Source organism: Pieris brassicae, chromosome 5 (assembly GCF_905147105.1).
Source record: "Pieris brassicae chromosome 5, ilPieBrab1.1, whole genome shotgun sequence".
Classification (NCBI taxonomy): domain Eukaryota; kingdom Metazoa; phylum Arthropoda; class Insecta; order Lepidoptera; family Pieridae; genus Pieris; species Pieris brassicae.
The window spans coordinates 19,325,971-19,336,917 of NC_059669.1; the positions used below are offsets into that span (position 1 = coordinate 19,325,971).

The 10,947-nt window shown below is 35.1% G+C and overlaps 2 protein-coding genes across 7 annotated transcripts in view; one reads left to right on the top strand and one right to left on the bottom strand.

The window, feature by feature from the left end:
• The window catches only part of LOC123709958 (dystrophin, isoforms A/C/F/G/H), a 331,052-nt gene that overhangs the window by 145,782 nt on the left and 174,323 nt on the right, over positions 1 to 10,947 (bottom strand). The gene's annotated exons all lie outside the window — the stretch shown is intronic.
• On the top strand, positions 231 to 10,714 carry LOC123709959. 5 transcript variants are annotated; one of them, XM_045661600.1, is made up of 27 exons: positions 231 to 407; positions 483 to 1,065; positions 1,135 to 1,209; positions 1,284 to 1,355; positions 1,448 to 1,521; positions 1,628 to 1,681; positions 1,782 to 1,991; positions 2,144 to 2,281; positions 2,499 to 2,525; positions 2,603 to 2,635; positions 2,968 to 3,108; positions 3,229 to 3,972; positions 4,052 to 4,111; positions 4,227 to 4,364; positions 4,477 to 4,497; positions 4,758 to 4,805; positions 4,870 to 4,893; positions 4,969 to 5,001; positions 5,244 to 5,372; positions 6,271 to 6,285; positions 6,355 to 6,387; positions 7,001 to 7,117; positions 7,621 to 8,106; positions 8,197 to 8,280; positions 9,035 to 9,091; positions 9,964 to 10,092; positions 10,591 to 10,714. In XM_045661600.1, the coding sequence occupies exons 1-26, from the start codon at positions 311 to 313 to the stop codon at positions 10,083 to 10,085; spliced, it is 3,615 nt and encodes a 1,204-aa protein (XP_045517556.1). In that variant the 5' UTR covers positions 231 to 310; the 3' UTR covers positions 10,086 to 10,092; positions 10,591 to 10,714. The 5 variants fall into 5 exon arrangements, with proteins under 5 accessions (XP_045517556.1, XP_045517552.1, XP_045517553.1 ...); XM_045661596.1 differs by having other exon boundaries at positions 7,621 to 8,280; XM_045661597.1 differs by having other exon boundaries at positions 7,621 to 8,280; positions 9,964 to 10,081.

Genomic DNA, 10,947 nt, shown 5'->3' on the forward strand with positions numbered 1-10,947 from the left:
GTAAAACTTTTTAATTAAATTGAATACTGTTTTTGCGCCATAAACTGAAATACTTTATGAATGTCGGTTTGATAAGTAATAGCCGACTTGAACAAATTATTTTGATGGAACAAATTAGCAACACATCCATTCCTAATGTACACTTCAATTTCATATGTATTACCTATAAATCAATATGACTGACGATTTTCACGGAGAGTTATGATGTATTTATAATGAGCTACCTGATTGTAATAAGCGCAGTCGAACCAACTATTTGAAATATAAGCAACAACATTGAGGGGCGGCGAGGAACAGTTTTGGATTAAGAATGCGGGGAGGCGTTATTGGAAGTATTAGCTTCCTTGCCTTCCTGTTGTTCCATTGCTCTAATGGTCAAAATATTTTATTAAACTCGCAAACTCAGGGTGAGTGAAATGACAATCTGTACTAAATTATAATTAAAAATATTTACATACTAAAACATTGTTATTTATGTGTAGATTTAAAAGAAAATTTAGGTGAAGTCAAAGCATCGAATGAAGATGTTACATTGAAAAGTACAGAAAGTGATTTTCAAAATAATATTTCTGATAGAAATGATAACGACATAAGTACAAAACCCGAGAGTCGAATTTTATCTGAAACTGACCAAGCATTGTTTTCTTCTCTACATGTGACTGAAAATAAAGAAGAGGAGAATTTGAGCAATCAATCGCTAAAATCTGCACAAGATGAAGAAAATGATATTAATGCGGAGGAAAAATCTGCTTACAGTTCAGCGATTGCAACCACAAGCAATTCATTTGGTTCTAGCAACAGCTTTGCTCAAGCAACTGCTTCATCATCGGGTGGATACGGTTCCATTCCACCATATAAAAATCATTTGCCAAACTCGGCTTCTAGTTTGGCTCAGGCATATGGTAATAGTAATGCTCAAGCTACAGCGTCATCCCAAGGCAACTCTTACTATAGATCAACACCTGGTTTTGCTCCACCAAGTCCGTCCTTGGGACTAGGATCTTCCTTGGCGGATTTCAATGCGCAGTCTACAGGTTATGGTAGATGGAATCCATTGGTGTCAAGGTGATTATATTAGGTGCCAGAATAGATCTTTCCTTAAATTCACATTTAGAACGTTATTCTTTTGTGCAGTTATCTTTCAGGCGAAAGTTATGCATCAGGAATGGCACAAGCGCAATCAGATTACGAGAGCCCCTACGGATTAGAGTAAGTTTCTTAGCCATCTAAAATCTGTAATCGTTATTAGTGGCATTTAATAATATACTACGAATAATGTTTAGTTTTCATAAACCAGACTTTAGTTATGCATCGGCAACAGCTGATTCAAGTGGATGGGGTCCGTATGGTCCAGGGTGAGTAAATAGTAAAGATATAAGTATGCTAAGGGATTACGATTGCATTGATCTTAGAAATAACTGTCACTATAACTTTTGCATATCACTAGGACTTATCCTGACCAAAGCTACACAGCAGAAGCTCAGGCCCAAGCATCCATTTCAGTTGGGTTTTATGAACCAGGTAGGCAATGAATATCATATTTAAATAATAATAAGGAATTATTCTCCAATTATTACGATACGTCATACAATATCAATATTAAGTATTTATTTATTTGTAAAAACAGGACGAGCAAGGCAATTTTTACCTCAGGAATACATAATTCCTCATTCAACTTCCGGTAAGTATTATTATATCAAATTTCTATTATATTTAAATATATATAATATATTGCAACGATCTTATTATGTTATAACTATTGAACTATATTTTACTTTTAGGACGAGATGAAATTGTATGTATGCGAGCGGGTGGTTTATACAGCATACTAACACTTGACAATAGATGCTTGATATGTACGTGTAGTGAAGTCCTAGGGCAATTGATGCCTGTATGCGTCGGCTGTGACTCCTGTTTCGCACTACCATTGCCGGAACCGGAACCGGAACCGTTACCGGTGCCAATACCGGTGCCGCCGCCTCAGCCACAGCGTTAGTAAATTTATAATATTTTTCTTGCATTTTTTAAAACCTTCATAACAACAATAGAATATCAAATAATAAACATTTTGTACTAAATATACAATATTCTCTTTCGATGTCAATATGATAAAATTCAATTATACATATGTATATTATTTCAGTGTCATGCTCACCCCTACCAGACGACACGCCTTTCCAGAATCCATTGAATCCGTGCCAAATATGTATTTGCGCTCATGTATTCAATGCGATCGGACAGCCCGACATACAGATCGACTGTCAGGAGACTCCAGCATGCCGTAAGACTATTTTGAATTCATTTAGAGAGGTGGTAACTGAACAAATTTAAACTCACCACTTATATAAACGAAACTAAAAACGCAAACAATTACCCACAAATCATTACAAAGTATACACCACGAAACACATATTTTTTATTCTCAGATATATAGTATATTACACAGACTCGAAAATCACTGAATTATATCAGCTCAGATAAAAAACTCTCTGTTACAGGATTGCCGACTGATATCACTCCGATACGTAAGTGATTACGCAGATTTATTCAAATATGCCGGAATAAAATCAATGTTACTTCTTATTCATCAATTCTTTTACAGCACCCATACCTGAACCGCCAGTACCGGTTCCTAGTGAGTTTTTATTATTTAGTAACTTATTCGAAACAATTCCTATTAAATTTCAATTAATATTTATAAAGTCTATGGTATATCTTAGAAAAAGTCTCAACTGTATTAACGACTATAATGAAAGTACTCCCGTAGTTTTTTCCCCGTTTCACTACGATTGATTTTGTACGCGGAAGATATTATGTCACATTTAACGTTTCTTTTAGATACGTGAAAAATATACGTAGTGATACAAAAAACGCATATCTAAGTAGCTATTCTCAAAAGAGAAATTGCTGCAACATACATTTAAATTCGAGATCAAAGACTTATAAGAATTTTAATAAAATTTTCAGTGCCTCTTTGCGAGAAGTTCCCATCCGAAATACTTTTCCCTCATCCAACAGAAAGTTGCAAAATTTGCAAGTGTGTCGTCGAGATATTGTCATACGGTTTACCGGAGCAACGTATTTTATGTATGCCAAACCCTGAATGCGGTAAGAATGTGATATTTAATTTTTCTTAAATAATTAGTATAATATACTGTTGTTCATTTATATTTTACAATACTATGTTCGTTTACGTAATATCATAATATAAATATTTTAATCTTTTAGAACAATCTTGGCCGGAACCAGAACCTTGGCCAATACAAGAGCTCTGGCCTCAAGGTCCTGAACCGTACCCCTATATTGAGCCAGTACCTCATGTACCAGAACTATGGCCAATTCCAGATACACTGCCGCCTGCACCTGAACCCTGGCCTATCATTGAACCATTACCACCAGCGCCAGAATTTTTGCCAGTTCCAGAACCCTTACCTCCTCCCCCTGGACCATGGCCTATTATCGATACAGAACCATGGCCAATTCCAGATATACTGCCGCCTGCACCTGAACCCTGGCCTATTATTGAACCTTTACCGCCAGCGCCAGAACCTTGGCCAGTTCCAGAACCTTTACCACGTCCCCCTGCACCTTGGCCTATTATTGAGACTGAACCATGGCCAACTCCAGATACACCGCCACCTGAATCCTGGCAAATCATCGAACCTTTACCACCAATGCCAGAACAAGTTCCCGAACCTTGGTATCCAGCTGAACCATGGCCCGTTATTGAGCCATTACCAGAACCATGGCCTTCTCCTGAATTCCTTCCATGGCCAGTACCCTCAGAACCTGAAATTTGGCCAGTTCCTGAGCCCTTACCTCCAGCTCCAGAACCTTGGCCAATACCAGGACAATATCCACCACCTCCCGAGCCATGGCCAATTCCAGAACAATATCCGCCAGCTCCCGAACCATGGCCAATTCAAGAAATACAATTGCCAGAACCTGTGCCACTTCCAGAACCACAACCATGTAAGCACCAATCAACTTAAAAATATGTTCATTTATATTTTTTATAATGAGTTGTTCAGCAAAATATTTTAATTTTTAGTACCTTGGCCACCTGTGATACCTGATACTCCACTTAGTCCTCTACCTGGCCCACCACCTCGTAAGTAAAATTTTATTCTAATTATAATTATTATATAGATATTGCAATACCTATTACTACAATTCACCGAGCCAAAAACATATTTATGTTGATAAATCCCTTTTTCCTATTCCAGATCAATCATGTCGACCTTATCCGCCGAACATGCCATTCCAACATCCATGGGATGATTGCAGAGTTTGTGTGTGCAGTGAGTTCCATGCGATCGGTATCACCAACATTGAAGTTAACTGTTACACAAAACCATCGTGCTGTAAGTAATGCTATGACCATAACATACTAGCCACTAAGTACCTTCAGTCATAATCATAAGTTAAGTCCACACATACATATAATAATGTCATTAAAGTCCGTTCTCTTTCCAGGCGTTGAACTACCATTCCCAGGTTTGTGTGAAATTTGAATATTTTGACAAAATTTTACTTTTAGTTAACTTAATATTACTTGAGTATACTTACAGCAAAATTGGTCTGAATAGTTAACACTACATACAACTATGAATACACACCACCCACAATAATTGGTTTTCGTTTTTATTACATAATAATAAACATCATCTATCATAAATCTCTGACTGTCTTACATTAATTTATTTATAGGCTCTATTTATGAGTAATTGTTTATTTTCTGACATGTTTTGTTACAGAACCAAATCCTCAACCATTACCCCTCCCCCCACCAATTCAGCAAACAAGTATGTAACTAATTAAGATAACTTTATTTCAATATTGGATTTCTAAATTGTATTCTTTTTTCAGTTCCTCAACCTATTCCATATATTGGTGAGGATGAGAATGATTTGATAACTTTATATTAACACCAAATGTGTAAAATATTTCAAATAGTATTTTTTTCAGAGCCACAATTTCCGGCTTCACAACTAACTTCAGGTACTCAATAAATATTTATACGAAATATGCATTCAATTTAATATTATTTTTTGGTTCTTCAACCCATTTAGTATTAAAGTAGGAATATAAACTTCATGTTGATCATGATCAACATGATGTTTTGAATCACAACGTCATGACGTTGTGTATCTTTTGTGATTCAATAGCCCGTGTCATTATATCAGAAATCCTAATATAATATTGCAAAATACTTGAAGCATCTGTGCTTCTTTATCATTTAGATCAGACCTGTCAATATCAAGATATCGGATCCGAATTCATAAGCCCCGAAGACGTCTGTAAAGTGTGCACCTGTCAAGTATTCGGAAACTACATAGTTCCAGTCTGTAGACGCTCTAGGAGGCCCGAATGTAAGTTAACTCTAATAAAACATATTAATAGGTATAATAAATACCTCGTAGTCTATATGACAGTTTTACATAAGTGAAGCTGTAGATTTAAAACGTTTCGATACTTGAAAAGCTATTAGACGAATGTGTTACGCGAATCACATAAATTAAATAATTTCCATTGTAATTTGAACAGCAGCGAGACATATCTATGAAACAAAGCGACTCCGTATTTTCTGCGAGTTTTCTAATTTCGTGTCTCGTTTGCTAAATTGCTTTTCTTGTCACCATTCGTCTTTTACTCTATCGCAGATAACCATTTGTTTTAACAAATTTAGATTTTGAGAAACTAATTTTCCATTGTCTAACGACGATAAACGTTCATAATTCGCAATAAAATACTACTATTGCATTTCCAAATGCATAGTACTCACTTAAAATATTTATTTCAAAACTGACGAATGATGTGAAAACAACAAAAGGTATAAAATAAAAATTTACGACGCATCAGGCGACACGGCCGTCGAAATTGACAAACGGTCGCAAAAAGCCGGCATAACGGACCCGCCACAGGTGCTGTTAAAGGCGAAAACATGGCGGCGAATATTTGGCAGGGACCCGTCAATAACCGGCTACAGATGCCTTTAGGTAATCATCTGGCAAAAGGAGATAAATTACTTGTCCCTCACATTCGAAGTTAATCGAAAGAATTTTATGATGATTGTGTTCACTATCATAACTTTTGTTGGCATTAGATTATAGAGACCCTTAATTCAACCCAATCGTCCAGGGAAATCAAGAACCAATAACCGTAACAAATAAAATACTAACGGTCAATCATTCACCGCGCTAAGTATATTGCGACAACAGTCCTAAAGCCAACTCAATCACGATTTCATCTATATACTTTTGATTTCAGGTGCGGCATCCACGGGTAAGCTTCGTTAATTCACAAATTGGATATTTTATTGACACATGTAGCTGATGCTTTTATTTTTTTTAGATCTGAAGCCGTTTAACAACGTGGTGTTTATTGGTGAGAAAGAATTTTATAGCAAATGTCTATTGTAATCGAATTATATTTACAACATTGCAGAGCACCTGATGACAACTCCACGGCTGTGGATATAAAGCGAAGCCTATCATTTAAATTAGTTAATTGTGTACCAGTTTCATGATCATTTGTTAAACTGATAGGCAAGTAGGTGATCAGCTCTCTGTTCCCGACAGTGAAGAGTGTTGGCCTAGTGGCTTCAGCGTGCGACTCTCATCCCTGAGGTCGTAGGTTCGATCCCCGGCTGTGCACCAATGGATTTTCTTTCTATGTACACATTTAACATTAGTTCCAACGGTGATGGAAAACATCGTGCGGAAACCGGGTTGCCTTTGACCCAAAAATCGACGACGTGCGTCAGGCACAGAAGGCTGATCACCTACTTGCCTATTCGTTTAACAAATGATCATGAAACGGATACAGAAGCCCAGACCTAAAAAGGTTGTTGCGCCATTGATTTTTTATTGTTTACCAGAAAGTCCTTAATATTTAGTCGTGTTACTAATACGGTATTAGAGAATCAATAAATTAATAAAATATTTGAGGTATAAAGTGACATTGAACAAATAAACTGAAAATTAACTTTGTGTTTCAGAGCCAACGTGTCGTTATCGACTCCCGAATCAGGCATACGTTGTGGATTGCAACGTGTGTTTCTGTCACCCTGTTTTTAATTACGTCATCGCTCGCTGTACCCCACAACCTAACTGTGGTATTTTATTTCGTTTTTAATCAACTACAGACCTACTTTCCCAAGCTGTCCTAAATTATTTTACTTTACAGAATCAATGTTACGAATATTTAGTTTTAGATTCAAACAGTATTAAGGTAATAAAATACTAAAGGCTATAATTTTTATACGTGAAATACAAAAGCGGCATAAATAAAATTCACATACAAACTCACATAAGTTCATTTTGAATTCAATATAGTGAGCGAAGTCGCGGATAAAATTGAATGTAGTATGAACAGTAATATTGCCATAAATTATTGTATTCCGTTGTGCCCGGGCTTAAAGATAACTTCGGACTTTCTGATTTTTTGTGAGCGCCTCGAGAATCCTATAATTTACGAAATTTGGTTTCTCAGTAAAAAGTTTACAATATTTTTCATGAACTTTCATGTTACATTAAAAAAGTGTTCACATAAAAAATCAAACATTTAACACATTTTTTTGTCTATATTATAACACAAGATAAAAATTGTAATTTTCAGATACTGTACCAGCATTTGCACCGGGAGGAACATTCAGCAATGCAGAAGCGAGTGCAAATGCGTATTTTGATTCATACGGATCAGGTGGTTCCTCTTTGGCTCAAGCAACATCTAATTCCCTTTATAACTCGGCATCATCAGAAGCTACCGCCATCGCACATGCTCAGTCAAACGTGAACTCAAATATGGGAGGCAGCTCCGCCTACGCTGAAAGCTCGTCCAATTCAGGCAATAAATATCCCTATGGCATCAATTTTCCCGGATCACATGATATTTCAGCATCCGCCCAAGCTAATACCTTAGTGAATGTGCCAAATATCAATTCGTATCCGTACTATGATGACAATTACTATGCTACAGCTCAAAGTCAAGCCGCTGAACAAGCGGCGTACTCCCAAGCAATGGCCAGTGCAACGCAGAATTCCTTCAATCATTTGAGCGGTCAATCGTATGGATCAGCAGAAGCGTTAGCTAATAGTCAATATGGTCTGTATGGAGGGACTCCCTACTATAGCGGAATGCCTGACGTAAGTCAAATGCAACCCGGATCTCTGACGACATCTGAACTTTATTCAGGTCTATACCAAAATCCCCAAACGACAGGAATGTATCAAGCGGGTATGTCTGGATGGGACAATTCAGTAAGCCAACAAAGCACAAGTAAGTTCTTTATGTAAATATTAATTTAAATTTTTAATACCCATATTGAGTGACATATAAGCCATTTATTCAAATTGAACTAATAATTAACGAAAAATTCGATTTCGATAGTTAATAGTAATATTAGTATGCGCCGAAATTAATTCTCGGTAATTATTATAACCGCATATTACGAATTCAGCTGTAATTTTTGGATTCATTACAGCCGGCTTAAAATTCGTAAGCGTTCCAAACATATGTATCCTACTTAATCATCTTTGCGTATTTGTCGTGTGAAAGTGACTTCTACGCGAGTAAACGCCGAAATTCCATTAGCTGAATGTATTTGACACGTCCCTGTGTAAATTACGAAATGAAACACAATATTTGCGACATTGTGTTAATTTCAATAATTTCTCCCCTTCTCTTTGAAGACAAACAGTAATTAACAGGTTTTATTTTGGTTTAAGTCTGCAGTAATATTACGGGGTAGAAACATTGATTAACACAAGAAAATATATAAACAATTATAGATTCAACATAAATCCATAGAATGTATAGTGACAAAAATTTATATTTGACTATAAACAAAAATAATAATTAATATGATTTCATATAATATAACTGTTTTTATAACTAAATGAAAGCAATATAGTAAAGAAATAAAGTTTTAACTAATCTGATGTTAGGCAATATTAAACCGTTCAATGTCGCTTTTTCTATGACTAAAAATTTAGTTCAACAAGCGAGTTCTTAAAGTATTTTTATTGTTTAGGTTTGCAGAGTTTGCGGCAAATTTCGGCGATTTCCGGTCGACCGTTAATACGTTCCGGTAGGTTCTGAGAGTTATTTCTTGTTATTCGTAACTCGGTAAGTATTATTGATGCTTTGCTCCGTATTTGCCTAAGGGATTAAAACTTTCGGGATATTTAAAATATATTAGAATCAGATGTCGTCAAATTCCATTTAATCTAACTTTGAAGACCCCGCATTTTTGGCTACAACTTTTAATTGCGGGACTTAACTCAGAAATCCAACAAGTAATGTTTATGGATTAAGTAAGGTAAAACACACACACATTATTTCAGGCATTTGTCGATTGCAGTAGAAAAATCATTTTGATCTGACAAAGATTTGATTTTCCTTAAAAACTTACTAACATATAATGTAGAAAACCAACATTTGGAAATAAATAGAATAATTTTCTGATAATATTAAAATAAATAATTAAGCAAGAAAGAAATTGGTAACGCTTATTTAAAAACAATACATTAATAGAAAATGGACCGTTATTTTTTAATCAATGTTTACGGCTTCAGAGTGGAGTTGATTAAATTTTAATACAAGGGTCATCGAGTTTATAGTATGACGTTTTTAATCTAAAATAATTTCATAGCGGCCATTCGATATCACAACTCTGAGAAATATGATTACGTTAAATGATATTTACTAAAAAACTTAATAATTATTATTTCATAAGTAAGTTTAATACATTTTTTTTCTTCATTCACAGTGGTTGCCTGGAAGAGATCGCTAGAAAGCGATAAGGCTGCCAGTTGCCCTCCTTTTGATTTAATTATGTTCAATTTTTATTTTCTGTAGTGTAACGAAGTGTTAATAAATAAATAAGTTAATAGCTATTCTAGTTTATAACCTTATTTGTTTTTTGGTCATTAACTTGGTCGTAAATAATTTTCTTTTTAGGCCCAGGCTTGTGCAACTACTCGGGAGACAAGTATCATCACAACTGCCAGGCATGCTTTTGTTTCCAGGATGGAAATGGAAGCCTGTTCACACTCTGCTTAGGCAGTCCTTGCGCCAAGTAAGAGTTCGGTCAGTGTTATTAATAATTTATTATTTATGAATCATAATATTGCTAATATAGTTTCCCATACAGCACCGATACATGCTAGGGAAAACAATTTTCATCCCAATCTCTGCATATGTATAAAGTAAAATACTTTTGACGTTACGTTTTGCAATATGTTTATTTACTTTATGTATACACCTTGGATGTACAAGATTAACAAGGCAAAATAACTAATACTTTAAGATTTTTTAAATACTGTGCTGATCACTGTTTATATGTTTTATTACTTTGTTTTTTTCATTACTTTTGTCAAAATATTTTATGTATTTTTGCACTATTATATATCTATTTCTTTTTATCATAGTGATTGCCTGGAAGGTTTCGCTCATAAGCGATAAGGCCGTCAGTTGCCCCACTTTTTATTTAACTTTGTCAGTTATATTATATTTATGTACATGCAACGAAGTGTTAGGTGAATAAATCAATGAAATAATAAATTAAACTTAAAACATTTTTTTCAGATGAATGACTCATTGATAACGAACTTAATGGACTACGATAATTTAATTTAAGTTAAATAATTATAAGATGGCATGTAGAGACAAAAGCACAATCCTACTTTAATAAATACCTACTAAGCGTAAATATTTTATTTTCAAACTGCTCTCGGCTTATCATGTTATTATATACTTCGTTAAAAACCTTTTAGTTTTACATAGCTAACAAGGGTGGCACTGCATAGCTCCATGTCCTTCAAGATGGAAGTAAATAAACACATCGTGTCCTGTTTCATTGATATTTTTTAAACTCAGTAATCAGGCTTCTGTGCGTGACATGGTTTGGGTCTAAAAGTAATGTTTTGTTATTAATTAAGTTCA